At 39.5% G+C, this 16912-nt stretch overlaps 1 protein-coding gene across 1 annotated transcript in view; it reads right to left on the bottom strand.

Moving 5' to 3' along the window:
* The window catches only part of CSMD1 (CUB and Sushi multiple domains 1), a 1681733-nt gene that overhangs the window by 180426 nt on the left and 1484395 nt on the right, over positions 1 to 16912 (bottom strand). The window contains exons 41-42 of the mRNA XM_088021297.1: positions 7863 to 7981; positions 3937 to 4006 (exon numbers count right to left, since the gene is read on the bottom strand). Of these exons, the coding sequence (XP_087877423.1) occupies positions 3937 to 4006; positions 7863 to 7981 (189 nt within the window). The remainder of the gene's footprint in view (positions 1 to 3936; positions 4007 to 7862; positions 7982 to 16912) is intronic.

The raw sequence follows: 16912 nt of genomic DNA on the forward strand, positions 1-16912 counted from the left end.
AGTGTTGTGAAGATAGTTGGGAGTGCCTGGGCATGGCTAGATCTCCCCTCACACAGATTCCTCTCACACCTAATTCCTCCAATACTTAGTTATCATGAGATGTAATCCTACTTTATCTAAAATGTACAAAAATCACTGGGTGGGTGTAACAACAGAGCTCCCAAAGGATGTGCATCCAAATTTTTTTTTTCCTTTGTGATATTTAAAAATCTCCACCAATGGACTTGTCTTACTGTATATTTGTTCAATGCTACAATCAAGTTTCAGCCTTCTTCCCAAGGCCTTCCTGTCTACCGCCATTTGGTAAACTGACCTCCTGCTTCTGGCTGGAGAAACTCCCTCCTTTCTTATAGGGAGGTAGCCTATGTAGAGTTAGTGGCAAATATGGTATCTCCAAAGGACAAAGTGTTGATTACTATCAAATAGCTGGCGATCTTAGATCTCACTGAATTTATTTATCTTATTTTGTGCAAATTCCTGATTTTTTGGTGATGATATGTGGAATTTTTACTCCAGGGCACAGGGCATGCCCCACTGGAAAGACCCCATGGCATAGGGAATGCCGGCTGGGTGGAAGGATCTGGCAAACACCTTGGCTGCTTTGGGGCTTGTTGTGATGTTTGAAATGGTTAATATTGGGTAAGCTCTGAGAATGGTGCTTGACACTGTGTAACCTGTAGAGAAGTGTTTGGATATAAATTGTTTTCATTAGGATTTGAAATTTCTAAGAGCTAATAAGTAAAAGATTATCTCTCTACAGATTTCTAGTCTTAAAAATCCCCCAGTTTATATTAATTTGAAGCTAACAGCTAAAAAAAAGAGAAGAAAACAAAAACAAAACAAAATAAAATAAAAAAAAAAAACACCTTTCAATCTCTCAGATCAGACTTGGAGATTTACTGTGGGTCGTTTGTGAGTTTCCCAATGAAAAACCTTTCTCTACAGCTTGTAAAAAGTTAGGAGTGAGCAGGTGTTAGAGAAGTTGATGTACCTTTGACATTTGCTCATATATGAGGCAAATAAATAAAAGATAAAAATCAATGATACGTGGCTGATACAGGTTAACTATTTGAATAAAACATGTCCTCCCATAATACAGAGTACCAGCAATGACACACTGTTTGATTGAATACCTGTTGTGAGCTAATTTCATTTCAAAGTTAAAATTTTTCAACTCCCAGGTTTCAGGGAAGGTTCTTCACCAAAAAACAAACAGGAAGATGGATGCTTTTATAAGTAAAAGGCGGGGAGAGAGGAGGCAGTCCCCTGAGCTTGGCACCTGTATCTCTCTGTTTCTCCCTTCCAGGTCACACCTGGGATTTCCAATCTCTGTACAAATAACTTCAACGTTTTAGGTGACGGGGTAACCTAGACATTTAATTTTACCAAGAAATCACTTTCAGGAAAACAGATATTGGTCACTAGGGAATATTTTCACTTGTAAGCAAATACGCTGTGATGAACATTACAGGGGATACAGGATGTGTACTGTCTCCTGCATGAGAACATCATAAAGGCTGCAGTTCTGTTTTAAAGGTTTGGCTTAGTTTATTTTCTCCTGTATATGACTCCATCTGTTTCCCGTTCAAGGTAATGAAGTTACAGATTACTAAAAAACATTTAATACCGAGGATTTGTGGGAGATGGGGGAAAATCAGGCTTTCAGAGGAATAGGTAACAGAGAGTAGCTCTCTTGCTTTCCCTGTGGGGGCCTGAACGAACCCTAAGCTCTCATACTCCTCTACAAATGGATTCAGAACAGCGTGTGAGTAGCTTTAAGAACACTTTCCAGGCTGTATCGTGGCCTTCAAAATCACGTGCCTTTATTCAGGAAAGCTGACCACTTTCTCCTGAAATGCCACATGCAATATGAAGATGCTCAAAGTTTGCGTTCTAGAGACCAGGGGGTTCCCAGTGCACCGCACACAGCATCCACGTGCGGGAAGCAAGAGAGGGACTATGAACAAAGCGTCCACGGTCACTGTCATAATGACCCATGTTGTCATCTACTGGTCATTCTGGAATCGAAGTTACTGAGAGCCTACCACGTGTTCACAGTAGAGGGCTGAGGGACGCCCAGCTCTGTCTTTAAGGTCCTGGGTGTAGCAGGGAGACTAACCTGAGCTACATGACATCACGGCTCCACAAGAAAAAGTAGAGTCATCCATATCATAGAAATAACTCTGTCATTGCTCAAGGTGGGAACCCGGGCCGAGCTGGGGTGAGGGTCTGGCCAGTGAGGCACCTCCCTCAGTTGCAAACTTTAAGAGCATGCCTGGACGCTCAAACAATATGTTGGTGCAATATTTGGAAACATCAAAAGGAATGCAAAACAAAACAAAACAAAAAAACAAAACTGTGATGAACAAAATATCAACCTTTCACATAAAGAGAGATGTATTACTGCCTTCTCCTCTGGCCTGGGGCCCAAACTGGGGGCCAACACTGAGCTTGTGGGAGGTGGGGCACGGGGAAGGCATAGACACCGGGAGCGCAGACATGAGTGGCGGCATCGGCTGTTTTGGGGAAGTGAGAGCAGGAGAGCAGGTGGTACCAGAACCAAATTGCCAGCAGGTCCCTGAAGCTGGGAGATGCTGTTCTGGGTGTGGCGTGGGTGCGGAGTAGAATTTGGGGCCGTGAGCAGGTACACAAGCTCCTTCCCCTGGTAAAGTAGGAGGATCTCCCCGAAACTGGGGGACTGCAGGTTAGAATCCTGATGGCAGTCACTTAGAAGGTGCCGTACAGGTACTAGAAGCCTGTGAGAACCTAAGGCTGAGGACTTAACAGGTGAGAATCGAGACTGGGGACCATTTAGGTGGTAGGCCAGCAAGGGTGAGGAACTCTGCATTTGGTGGATGATATGGAAGCAGAGATAATACCCAGATTATATAAAACAGGTGATAATCATGGGGGTTCACCTGGGAAGGGGATTCAGGAGGTGTAACAGGGTTTGAGGAAGGCAGGAAGTGTGCATCCGGGGTAGACTGAGTTGCACAGGTGAGGGTAGCACCCAACGAAGTTGTGTGGTCACCTGAGCTGTAAGTAAAGATTCCTGAGTCAGACAGACAGCTGATGGGTGGTGGCCAAGCTTGAGGCCTGAGTGGGGGGAAGACCGTGCAGAGTTTAAGGGGCCCTATACATCAAGGTCTTCCCATAATGGAGGTAAGCATGGAGCACTGGGTGTTACATGAAAACAATGAATCATGGATCACCACATCAAAAACTAATGATGTATTGTATGGTGACTAACATAACATAATAAAATTTAAAAAATAAAAATGAAAATAATGGAGGTAAGTGAAAAGCACCTGCTCTGCCCAGGGAATCACTCCGACCACGTCCTCCATGCAAACAGTTAATTGGGCCCCGGACACGTTCTTCCTCTTGCAATGCTGTGTTTGGGATGCTTTTCTCTAAAAAGGCAGGCTGGATCACTGTCCTAATGAGCACATCCACAGGCGGACCCCTCCCTCTTTCTCCTATAAAATACTATCCCTCCAACTTCAAGTCACTTATTTGTATTTCTGAATTTCGTTTCTGGAAACTCGATTTTCCTGGAGCCTAAAGGCCTACACAGAACAGCACTCAGACTTTCAGACCTGCTCTGTTCCTTCCTTCTCATAAGTAATCCACTGGCCTTCTGATACAAATGTAATTTGAGTCTAGTGCCTCGAGCTAGCAATCTTACTACTAACCCGTGTAGGTTGGTCCTAAGACTATGAGAAACCTCTGAGCCAGTACCTCTCGTGGGACAAGATGCATGTTCAACTTTTGCTACACCTCTATTGCATCATGATGTGATTATTAAGTAACAACAGTTTTGAAAGGACTTTAAAAGTGTGTCATTTGAGGCCCCGAAGAGTAGCTCCGGGAGCTGATCACTGCGTGATTGCTAGTGCACACGCACAGAACACCGCTTCGGGGGAGAGTCCGTACCAATGCAGAGCGGGGATGGGTAGTTCCAGCGACGCACAGTTCCCGGCATGCAAGAAATGTGGGACCGGCCCTGTTTAAGAGAAAAGGAAATAAAACTCACATCACTGCAGACAGAGTTTGTAAGGACTCAGTGTGAGACTATCTACTTCCTTTGGTTTCCTTTTTAAATTACAAACTGTAAATCGTGGAATGTAGTCCACTAATGTTTGTCAATGAATCATATACTTGGAATCAAGATAGAAAAAAAAAAATCCATAACCACTGTACTTCTTTTCACAAACACCAAAATCTTGCAGTGTCCATTTCAATGGTCTGTTTCTGACATGCTCCTTTCCTTGATGCTTAACGGAATGGCTTGGGAAAGACACATCTTTGTGTTTTTTTTTTTTTTTCTTTTTTCTTTTTTAAATCATCAGAAGTTATAGCTGTTGATCTGGGAGGCTGTAAATGATTAGGAAATACTGGGGATCCATCTGAAGGGCGGAAGGTCAGCAGTATGTGATCTGCTTCTGAGAAGGACCTTCTTCGTCACCTTCCCTGCCTAGAGTTCACCTACAAATCACACACCCCTTATGGTCCCACAAAGAACTGGGCCAGTTCCTCCTTCATCAGAGAAAAAGGAGGCTTAATATTCATTGTATTATCAGACAGGCTCACAAACTGCCAAAGAATTGTGGCTGCAATAAAATGAATCCTCATCACCCACAGTCTCTTTAGCCTTTAAATATAGGAAGTTTTCAACATTCAACCTTCAAAAAGATTGTCCTATTACTTCTGTTTTATTTTATTTTTTTTTAAAGATTTTATTTATTTATTTGAGAGAGAGAGAATGAGAGATAGAGAGCACGAGAGGGAAGAGGGTCAGAGGGAGAAGCAGACTCCCTGCTGAGCAGGGAGCCCGATGCAGGACTCAATCCCGGGACTCCAGGATCATGACCTGAGCCGAAGGCAGTCGCCTAACCAACTGAGCCACCCAGGCGCCCCTATTACTTCTGTTTTAAAAATCACACAGCAGCAAGTTAAATTCTGTGTTTTGTGCTAAAATCTCACTCTAATGGAGAAGTAGTAAATGGGCACACCTCTGTGCAGACTATTTGTTTCTATTTATTTGTTTCTTCCGTGTGACTCGGTGGTCTCATCTGCTGTGGGTACTGATCTTGTGAGTTTCCATTTGCCACCCATAATTGGCACAGAGGCAATTGGAAACAAATCTTTAATTCATGTCAAATAATCCCAGCCACACTGGGGACGCATCAAACAAGAATTTGCACTGATGCAGTTATCAATGACAAACCAATTCCCTAAGCTCAGAAATATTTCATACACGATTCATCTGCCACAAAACTCATTTTCTAATACTTTCTGATATGTTAAAAAGTCATTAAGGCAAAAGGAGACTGTATTTATTCTTAAAGAAGACCTTCTGTGCAGTACATTTCCTGCTAACATTCATGCTCTGTGTGCACTCATTTTCTGATCCGTTAAATTATCTTTAATAAATTTCTTCCTGAATTATGGAAAACGTAAAGTGCAAAGGCCTTTAAAGACATTTATCGAAGACTACCAATAAAATAGTCATTTATTATCAATCTAGGTCATACTCTGTTATTGATTTTGGCACAAACATTTTATATTAGTTATTCCAGCTGAAATGCGTATCATGGATCGAAAACAAGATAGGACCCTGTCTATGTATTTACTAGTTTAAAATAAGAATTTTCTGTTTTCAGCTTTTCATCTTGTAAAGGATGCCGAAACAGGGCTGGGGAAGATGGAAATCCTCAAGCACACAAAGGTGCAGGATTCCCTCTGCGTGTCATGGGATAGCACCTCTGTACTGCATCCGGGAAGCTACCTGAGCAGGCAGGTCATGCACATCTGTGTGTGAACTCTTCACAAATTATATGTCATTCATGCACGCTGGGATTATGTTAACGTGTTAGCAAATGTGTTGTCCATTTTTATCAACTTAAAAAAAAAAAAAAAGCCAGGATCTTTTTTCACTCCTGCGAATGCCAAATATGGCAGCTTGTGAAGTCAAAGCTTGGCCCAGTCCCTAAAGAAGACCCAATACCTTAGTTTGCATTTGAAAACCAGAGCTAATGAGCAGCCTGGCAGGGCTCTGCAGATGTGTATCCACAGGCCTTTATCCGCCCGCATTTTTTTTTTTTTAGAAACAGATCTTTTTTTTTAAGATTTTATTTATTTATTTGAGAGAGAGAGAATGAGAGATAGAGAGCATGAGAGGGAAGAGGGTCAGGGGTGCTTGGGTGGCTCAGATGGTTGAGCGGCTGCCTTCGGCTCGGGTCATGATCCCGGAGTCCTGGGATCGAGTCCCACATCGGGCTCCCTGCTCAGCGGGGAGTCTGCTTCTCCCTCTGCCCGCATTTTGTTAAACAACCCATCCTAAGGAGGGTCCTTCCAGAATCCTCCTTTCTGTGTTCTTCTCTGAGGGCTGCAAAGGTGTCATTTAGAAAAGGATTCTCATAGTAACTGCAAAGTGACATAATGAATGAGTAGAAAGAAGATGAACATCCATGAGCAAAGCAAGTATTCATGTGTGGGAATTCGTGTACATTTATAAAGCAAGCAAAAAAAAAAAAAGGACATAATAATGGCTTATCAGTATGTCCTGTGGTGTCCCTCTACGTGAAGCCCATGGGATGTGACTCAGAATTCTTTATACTATAACGTGGTTAAGTTTTGTCTTAAAGAATCTGTTAAAGTAGCCTCCGTGTGCTTGTTTAAAAACTTGCTTAGAGGCAGAACCTGTATGCAAGGCCCCTCAGTAACTCTTAAGCTTTGCAAAGAAGGGTCTGCCCATCCTTTCTAGAGTCCTTGCAATTATCACAGTGCCCACCAACATCCGCAGGTTGTGGCTGTTTTTATGAAGGTGACTTCCCACACTGATGTTAGTTTATAGTAACAGCGGCAATGGTTCCTTCGCTGTGTCCTGCACAGGTGCTCGCCTGGGATGCCTTCCCAGCTCTTCTCTCTCCCCGCACCGTCACCCCCCGGCTCAGCTTCCCCTCCTCATCCAGGAAAGACCTGCCTCCTAGCTCCCACATCATGGGGTCGCCCAGGACAGACACAGGTTTGTGTGTGATGCGAGTCGGGGGTGCTCCGTCAGCGCTCAGGGGTTGCTGGCGCGTCTGTGACTTGTCCCCGCTCTGCAGTGTTTCTAAGCAGACAGCCCAAAGTACTCTATTAGCCGAAATAACCAAAGAGGAGACACATAATTAGGCTTAACTTTTTCTGCTTGACTGTGTAATATGCATGCATAGACTATTAACAGTCATTGTTGGCAGGGAGAATCCTATAAGAATTATGCCAAGTGACAGAAACTATTTTGCGAGTAAGCCTATTTATGATTAGACTAGAAAAAAAAAAAAACCAGAACGAATGTTGGTACATATTAGGTTATAAAAGTTCATGAAAACTTTTATATAAAATTATAAAAAATGATAACAACTCCTCAATATTTCTTGGAAATCATTGAAACCTATTATTTGAGCACCACAGTACCTGGCACAGAGTATGTATGGAATGATGATCTGCCCAACTGACCATGAGAACAGTGTGCACAGGGGTTGTTGGGGTGACACTTTGAAAGAGACTTGTGTCAATACTTTGTCCCTTAGAATTTTATCTTCATACTTATGGGGAGAACATAACATTTTGAAATAAAATAATTATGAAAACAAGATGCTCAACTATGAAAGAATGCATCCTCGTTAGAAGCTATTTCCACATTATAATTAAGATTACCAGCATGCATGGATTAATGCGACTACTTTGATTTACAAACAGAGTGAGAGAAACTAAATTAGCTCTCCGGGTACAAATCTCGGGCATCAGCTTCACCGAGCTGGCCAAGGACTCCTATGTTTAACCCTCTTTATTCCCAAATCCCAAAAGGAAGATACCTGCAAGGTGTACCCAGGTTCACACTGGAAGGAGAGGACATCATTCACCATATACCGATCTCCTATTTTGATGCCGTTGCTGGGAAGGGCTGGTTCTTGGCATGCGGAGAGACCCACAGCTGCAGAAATGCGGGGACAAATGCTTAGGAAGTATGCAATATAAACAACATGCTTATTTTTGGAATAACAAAATAGCTTTTTTCCCCTATTGCTCTCCTCCTGAGGAAATGAACAAAGACCTTAATTCTTTCTCTTGTTAGTCTACCAAGAAGACTTCAGGCAACTTTAAATCAGCTGTTAGCTAATGCTCAAATACATTTCATATTCAGCATGCAGTGAATCAAGCTTTTCCTTAAATAATAAAATTTGCTCCTTTAAATAAGTAAAACTAAGGTTTACTATTATATACTCCAATTCCAACACATGCACATTTTAAAAGGTCCTTTAAAATTATGTTTCTTATTATATGCAAAACCCATGACAATGCTCTCTTGCTTTCTTGTTTTTCAAGCATAGTTGGCAATCTTTATGAAAAATTTTAAGTGTGATTCTGGGAATTCTATCCTTCCAGAAAAACATAATATGAAAACAAATGTTTTATATTCTCTCTCTCATTTAAAGATAACAACAAAATTCTCATGAACAGTGTGTTCTCAGATAAACAGGACCAATATTTACAGATCCTAAGACTATAATCAGGCACTTTTCTGGATGGAATTGCCTTTAGTTAGGGCACTGACAATTTTTTTAATGCATCATGTAATACTGGCATTCAGCCTAAAATATAGAAAAACTAATTCTAAGTATTTAGCACTGATACCTCTCTCTATAAGCCCCATAGCACAGATAGACAAAATATGCAGCTTTGGTATTTTATAGAATAAAAAATGCATCTGAAATGACGCTAAAGATGTGGGGATTGCAAAAATTCCTTTTCATCAGTGTGGTACGTCTGCTCTCATCCCAGGTTACACAGGACGGATGGGTTTTCCAGGGTGACAGATGGGGAAGGACATTACAGCAGCCCAGCTTAAAGTTCTTCATGTGACCTTGGACTTCTACTCCAGCTCTTGGTCACCACACTAATAGGAATGAATTGGTCAGATTAGTTAACTGATTGGGACTAGGGGCTCTGAGTAATATGGCTGGGATGGGGAAGGTGGGTCATCTTTAATCAATCCAGAGGCAAAAACTGGTGGGAAATGGAAGAACAGGTCTATGCAGGGCAGCCAGCTGCACAGTTGTGGGTCCCAGAGCAGGATGAAGATGCGCGCTGCTTGCCTTGCACACGGGACCTCATCCACGCATGTGGGCGCTGTGTCCAGCACACCGCTTCTGTGCATGTGCACACCCCCGCCCCAGTCTTCACTTACACAAAGATGAAATTACCAAGAATTCCAAGATGGGCTGCAGCAAGCGCAATAGGCTTCTGCAAGCAGGAGTCAATGTAACTCCATGTGGTGCCCACCCACGTGCCCAGCAGGCTGGTTCCAGATTACAGAGCCTGTGCCGGCCGCTCCTGGGGAAACCAGACATGCTGATGACCATGTGTCATTATACTAGACGCATGATATTACTCTAAGTCTCACAAGAGCTAGTAACCACGACTCCTTGTATCTGATATTAAAGAAAGGACAAAGTGAAGTCAAATTAACAGGTCAAGTTTTCCAGGTATAGGTATGTACATATTAAACCCGTCTCTCGGTGCCTACGTGAATGGTCCATTGGCCTGCATTGAATTGCTCCACTTCCTTGCTTTTCAAAGTCTGGTATGAGAGCTTGACAAAGACATACACTTTTGGATCTAGCTCAGACCTGTTGAATCAGAACAGTCCTGTTAACACCATCCTAACAATTCTTATGCATTAAAGTTTGAGAATCACCAGTTTGATTCACTTTCCCCCCAAAGCTGAAATGAAGCAAAGAGAGAAAAGTGTCTTTATTTTTTTCATCAACGGTGTGATTGTTCATTTGAGAACACCATGCTACTGAGTTTGCATCAGAATGGACACCGCTGGTACATAAACTAGCTGGATAATTTCAAGCCTTGGAACACATTGATTTTATCTGGGATGAGGAGGTATGAAGGGTCATCACGGAGTTTTTCTACTGGAATTGTTTCTTCCCTAAATGGCTATATGTTAAAAAGTATAAAACACCATATGCATTAAGTGGGGAAATGTTTTTTTATTCCCAGCACAAAATTTCAAGATAATTGGGGCTTTATATTTATATATGATAAAATTGCTAAATATAGAAAAATATAATCACTTAGGCCTTTATCTTGTTTTGTTGGTATAAATCTAATTTATCTCTTTCTTAACTCTAGAATGTACATTGTATTTAAATTTTACCCTTTCTCCTATCACATCATAGCAAGATCACCTACCACCTGTCACTAATTTTTTTGTTTATTTGACCCTGGAAAAAAGTACTTAAAACGCCCTTTGTAGGAGTGCCTGGGTGGCTCAGTTGGTTAAGCGACTGCCTTCGGTTCAGGTCATGATCCTGGAGTCCTGGGATCGAGCCCCGCATCGGGCTCCCTGCTCGGCAGGGAGTCCGCTTCTCCCTCTGACCCTCTTCCCTCTCATGTGCTCTCTATCTCTCATTCTCTCTCTCTCCAATAAATAAATAAAATCTTTAAAAAAATATTAAAAAATGCCCTTTGTATAAATTTAATTACAACTTTAAATACTAAAAAGCTAATTTTTGGTGATATTACATCATCATTTTGGTATATTTCAAGTGTACAGAGAGACCAGAGAATATCAATAACCCAAAAATATTCAAAATAAACTGATAACATATTTTGAAATTTTTAAAAAATGTAACAAGTAATTCTAAATTAAATTCTAGTTATGAAATACCCATGCCTTTACATATAAGATACAACAGGCTTTTACCTACTATATTTATTTATTACATGGTGATTGATATGTATGTATTATATGTTAATTTATTTTCATTTTCTCCTTCCTTAAATTCTACGTGTAAATCCTATTCATCGTCTGAATAAAAACCAAAAACTTGCATTTATCTGTACCTGTGGGAATTGTAATACATTTTCTGAATAAATTAAAAGCATACATAAAGTCATTTTAATCAGTGTTTGATCTGATGACTCAGGAAGCCGTTATATGCTGACCCAGATGTTTGATCTGTAGACAGAAACATCCTCCCATCACTTCGCAATGTCACGAGGTACTCAGTATATGGTAGATATGGTAGAAGCTAACAACACTAAGATATTTGGTGTCTCTAGGGACATTTCCTAGTAACAGCATCTACATATATTTACATACAGATAAGTAAATAAGTGATTGATATGATCATCCACAAATATTAATTGAACTACCCTGGACCAGAGTCCGAGTATGTTCCATACATCACGTTTCTCTCCTAACAATGCAACTCTGGCAACACTGAGTCAAGTTGCAGTGAAAACAATGAATTTATGTCATGAGTGGAAGATTTTTATTCTTAGGTTTAGAAAACCATGACTCTAGCGGAGGGGAGAGTTAAAGGTGTGGCAGATTCAGATCTCCAAACCAGCTGGGTTTGAAGCACAGCCCCAGACAGAAGTGTTCAAAACAGCGGTAAAGCACCATCTCCTGTCATCTACAGGATCCAGATAAAACCCTTTAGAGAAAGAGCAACCGAGTGCATTATGGACCCAAACAGGAAAACGGGGAAAGAGGCGGGGCAGCCCCAGAAATGTTGGTAACAATGGAAGGCAACAAGTCTTTTAACTTAGAAGACAGAACAATGAACTTTCTGACCCCTAGGGGACAGGAGGAGGTATACTGAAGAATTTTTGGTACAGAAAGAGGGCAGACTACTTGCATTTAATCATTATGCTAATCAAAGTGTGAAATAAAAAAGATAGGAGAAGAAATAGACAGGGAAATAAAAATGAGCCGGAAGGAAAGTCAGTTTAAGTCCATACATGCGTCCATTACTTTTTAAAGCACCTAAAAAGAGAAGAGTTTTAGAAGAATGTTGTTGGAGCAAACCTGATTTTTAATGTTAACTCATGGGTGGTGGTATCATATACGTGACAGGTACAGTTGTAAAGCCAGTCAAATAAAAGATACTGATTTAGACATAAAATGAGACATTCGGAAAACATATACAAATAAAGGAACTCTAAAATCAAGTTGTGACACAAAACCATCTGGCAAGAAAATTCAAAATTAATTTTTCAAAAAGAGAGACATCTGGTAGAGTATATTGTCATTTTGTAAGCAAAAGTTTTTATAGAAAAGATTTCTAGTTTTCTCAAAGTATGGCATATTTATATTCTGTACTATCAATGACGTTATAACAAATGCTATAAAGCTAGGTTTCTTTAAAAGGTGGTTCATAAGCCACCTGATTCTGAACCATGAGGAATTCCAATTAAATGTGATAATAAGAGGCTAATTGTTGAGTGTTCTAAAGATTTAGATTTATTCCTATAAAGCAATGAAAGAGGGAGAAATATTTTATGTAGCAACACATTTCACATGTAAAAACTGGGACATTTTGAAATGTGTGGATTTAAAAAGTTGGGATTCGACTTAGAAGGTAGCTCAAAAAGTCTGTATTTCCCCATGTGTCTAGTCTGAGAAAGCAAAGGATATAAAAAAAAGCCATTAAAAAGACAAGTGTCCTAGTTTGACCAAATCTATAGCTTAATGGCTTGACCTGCCAATGACCATCAAATGTGGAAGTTATGAACCAGATTATAACAAGTAGCCTCATCGGTTCTCTGGAAGGTATTGTAGTCATTATCCCAAATTTATTAGATAAAATTCAGAGAACCGTTTGCTCAAATCTTGAGAATAAAAATAATTTTGAAATGCATGATAAACATGCAATGTTTGTCCAATGTTGGGAGCAGGAAAAGTGAGCCTGTGTAGATACAGTTGAGACAACTTTGAGCATTTTTTGTCAACTTAGCATTGTCCTCATTTTGACTGGTGTAATGTATGATTTTCAAAGATCACAACTTAAAAAAAAAAAAGCATGTCATTCTAGCTGCACTGCTCAAAACAATAATCAAGATAAAAACCGCAGACAGAGGAAAGCAGAGATGAAAGGTGAGACTACTAGAGCTGGGTTAGCCTGTGACAAGGGCAAAGAGGTCAAAGAACATTTGCAGATACATGAGCTTTATTAAATATATAGGTAGGTCATCCCAAGCACTATAGGGATACATAGGCTATTCCTTAATTTTTGAAAAGAAAAAAAATGTTGAGCCCATTTTTTGGTAACTAAATTAATAATAACCATCCCCTCGCATAAAATTAGTTAAGTAAAAATCTTCCATTACATGCATATAGGTATAGTGTAACCTAAAACAGAAGTGTTACTGATAGTCTCTGTAAACCCATAAATCAAAACCTGCATTAAAGGTCAGACACTGTGTTGGAAAACAGGCGAATAAAGACATCACAGTTTCACTTAGGGAGATGCCATGGGAGGCTGACAATCCATGAACTAAATGTCAGATGTCATGATCACATAAGCATGAGCATAAAAAGTGTCACCCTGTGCATTCAGACTTCCAAATTACATTGTTTTATGAGTCAATACATCTCCATGATAACTGAATGTGTATAGAGAAACTCCATAATCACGTATCTGAATTAAAGAAAAGAAACTACTTTTTAAATCATTGTCTAGGAATTTAGCATGTATGTGGAGCTAAAAATATTTTCTCTTTTCTGTAAACTGTGGGCATGTTAAGTCCACATAATAAGTGCTTTCTTTACTCTTCCCACTTAGTGGATCATAAGGAATCTTCAAAGCAAAAGGGATTGTGTGCCCAGTGTCAAGAGATGTCATAGCATAAATTTGGGGAGATAGAACATTGTATCTCTCTTAGAGATTTGAAAAGTATTATAATAAAGGCACAGAGAAATCCTACAGAGATGAATCCTCTTCAACTTTATTTGAAAGATTTCTAAAATGTATTACAGGACCATTTCGGTCTGCATACTACCCATGAACAGCACAGGACAGGAGTGTCCTGCAGAACACTTTGAGAAGCACTGATCTTGTCAAGTATCCTCAATCACGGGGAGAGGGAAAGTAATTGCTCCAAGCTCACTAGACCAGGAAACAGCTGGGCTACCCACTCTGCCTTCTGACTATCAGTGAATTATGTGTTCCTCCACCACACAGCGGAGCTCTGTTAAAATTGTTCCTGTTCCATCAACTTGCTCAGTTTCCCTAATTAAACTGTAGATTCCAGGGGAACCCGAACTGGTTCCTTCTCCTTCATTAGTGCTATAGGCTGGATGTTTGTGTGTCCCTCAATCCCCAAAATGTGTATGTTGAAGCTCTAATCCCCAAGGTGGTTTTTGGAGGTGAGGTCTTTGAGAGATAATTAGGTTTACATAAATTCATGAGGGTGAGACCTCATGATGGGATTAGTGCCCTTATGAGAAGGGAAAGAGAGATCTCTCTCTCTCCAGACACATACTCCAGGAAAGGCCATGTGAGCACGCACTGAGAAGGTGGCTGTTTACAAGCCAGGAAGCAGATTGTCACCAGGAACTAAATATGCTAGCACTTGGATCTTGGACTTCCCGGCTTCTAGAACAGTGAGAAATAAATGTCTGTTGTTTAAGCCTCCCAGCTTGTGGTGTTTTGTTATAGCATCCAGAGCTGACTAAGATGGTTTTTACATAGCATGCATCTAGCACATGGCCTAGAATAAGCATATATACTTTTGTTGAATTGATAAATGGATAAAAGGATAATAAATTATGGCAAAATGATCACAATTACTAGTTAAAAATATTTTGGCTGCTAAATAACATGTTCTCATATTTCCCATTAATAAAGAACAAATGCTATGAAATAGAACATATTAACTATCCCTAGTGACATATTGCTAAATATCCTCTCACTTGTAGTGAAAAGAGAAACATCCTGTCTTACAGAGGATCTTCAGTAATGTGTGTATGGCTAAATTTTTATGCTTTTCTTCATGATGAGAATGATCACTTAAGCTATAACTGTGTCAGGCTTCTTTGCCATAGGGATATTTATTACAAATTAAAGAATTTTTTTTCCACTTAAAACTGTACCAGACACACATATAGCTCAGGAAACTTAGAACATTAAATGTAGTTGAAATTTTTAAATGTCAAACCTTACACTTGAACTTAACCTCAATTACACAAAAAGAATCTAATGGTATGTGCATTTATTTTTGTGTCCAGGGTTTCTGAAAAAAGGTCAAATATGTGTTTAAAATGATAACAATGACAATAATTTTTTAAAGTATCTTGGATTGTTTAATTTATATATCAGATAGACTAATGGTAATACTTATCAAATAAAATATAGGCATTTAATACATGAGACTATATGTATGCATATTCATACTTAACACATGCTTTTATGTTATGTTTTTGCTTTTCATTAAATAAGCAAATATAAAATATTCGATTTAATTGAAATTCTTAATATTCAATAGGCCAAATCATCACATGAACTGACTGAATCAGGAACTTTATTGAAAAATGTATTTTTAGTAAAATATACTGATGATTTTAATATCCTTTTCTTGGTTTGATGTTTTATAACATGATTTAGCAAACAATGTCCCTTGAGCCAAATCTGGTCATGCTTATTTCTTTCTGTACTGACTCCTTCCACTAGTCCTCAAGCTGAATATATTTTCTCTGGCCCTTTACAAAAAGATATTGCTGACCCATGTTTAATAGTATTCTATCATATCCTTAAGGTGTAATACTAAACACTTTCATATAGATATTTGATCGTTGTAAACATACATTTGTGGTATTTACTATTATAAAGACTTGAAACATTACAGACTAATATGAACATTCTTAGATAACAAAATATCTATACTGCCAGAAGTCTGCAAATAAACCATATTCATAAGACAAATATGAAATAATTTAATATGTTGGATCTTACTTAAGCTTTGATTAGCATGGTTTCAAAAACTCAACTCTAACCATATCTTTAAAAACGGAAAAAAACAAAAAACTACAACTGTGTACAAACATTCAGGCCAAACATACTATTTGTTAGCAGACTAAGAAATTGGTAGTACAATAATAAAGTAAAGGAATATATTTTTAAAAATACTCTTTGCTCTTTGAATGATATGAATTAATTTAACTAGTCCTTCAACTGTTTAACTCTTATTAAAAAATAATACATCAAGTCTAGGAGTGATGTCTCAAGATGGCAAAGTAGGAAGCCCTAGACCTTCCTTGCCCTATGGAGATACCAACTTAACAACAATACAGACAAATTGCCCTTGGAAGAAATACAGAAACCAGTTAAAAGTTTCCTGAACCCCAGAGAAGCAAAAGCCAACTGCACTGAAGTTGGTTGGAAAATTCATGGCCATAGATCCTCTCCATAACACAGTAAGCATTACTGGAAAGAAAGTCCCAACTCCTGAGTTCTCCCAGTGAAGGGAAACAGAACAGTGGAACATATATCCAATGTTCTGACTTTTTAGAAAGCTGCCCAAAGGACTGCTCTCTCTCTTACTTGAATCTAAGGGCTGTTAGGAACAGATGCAAGGTTGGTGTCACAGAACAAAGGCAATAAATGTGGTCTGGTCCACAATGGAATCTATAGTACTGCAGACAGGAGCAAGGGGGAGCTCAACTACCAAGAGTCCACAGTAGCAGACAGATCTAAGGGGAAGCTCCTGATTAGCAACCAGGAAACCTCTCCTGATGCATGCACAAGCCCTGAGAGGATACAACTTCAGAAAAGGCTTGAGCATTCTTCAGAATTTCTAGTTGGGTCAACTGGTGAAAGTCTCCCCTCTATAAAACCAGATTGCAGAGACTGGGAGAGGTGGCTGATGCTTAAAATGCCAAAGTTGCTACAGATGGTAAAACAACGTACAAAGAAATAGGGGGAAATGGCCCAATCAAAGGGTCAAATTAAATCTTTAGAGACCTACCCTAAGGAAATGGAAATATGAATTACCGAAGAATTCAAAATAACCCTTATTAGACTGCTCAATGAATTATAGGAGAAAACAGACAAATCACTCAACTCAA

This window comes from Eumetopias jubatus, unplaced genomic scaffold (assembly GCF_037043125.1).
Source record: "Eumetopias jubatus isolate StellerSeaLion01/CBP00866 unplaced genomic scaffold, mEumJub1_p1.0 scaffold_2, whole genome shotgun sequence".
In the NCBI taxonomy this organism is placed as follows: Eukaryota; Metazoa; Chordata; class Mammalia; order Carnivora; family Otariidae; genus Eumetopias; species Eumetopias jubatus.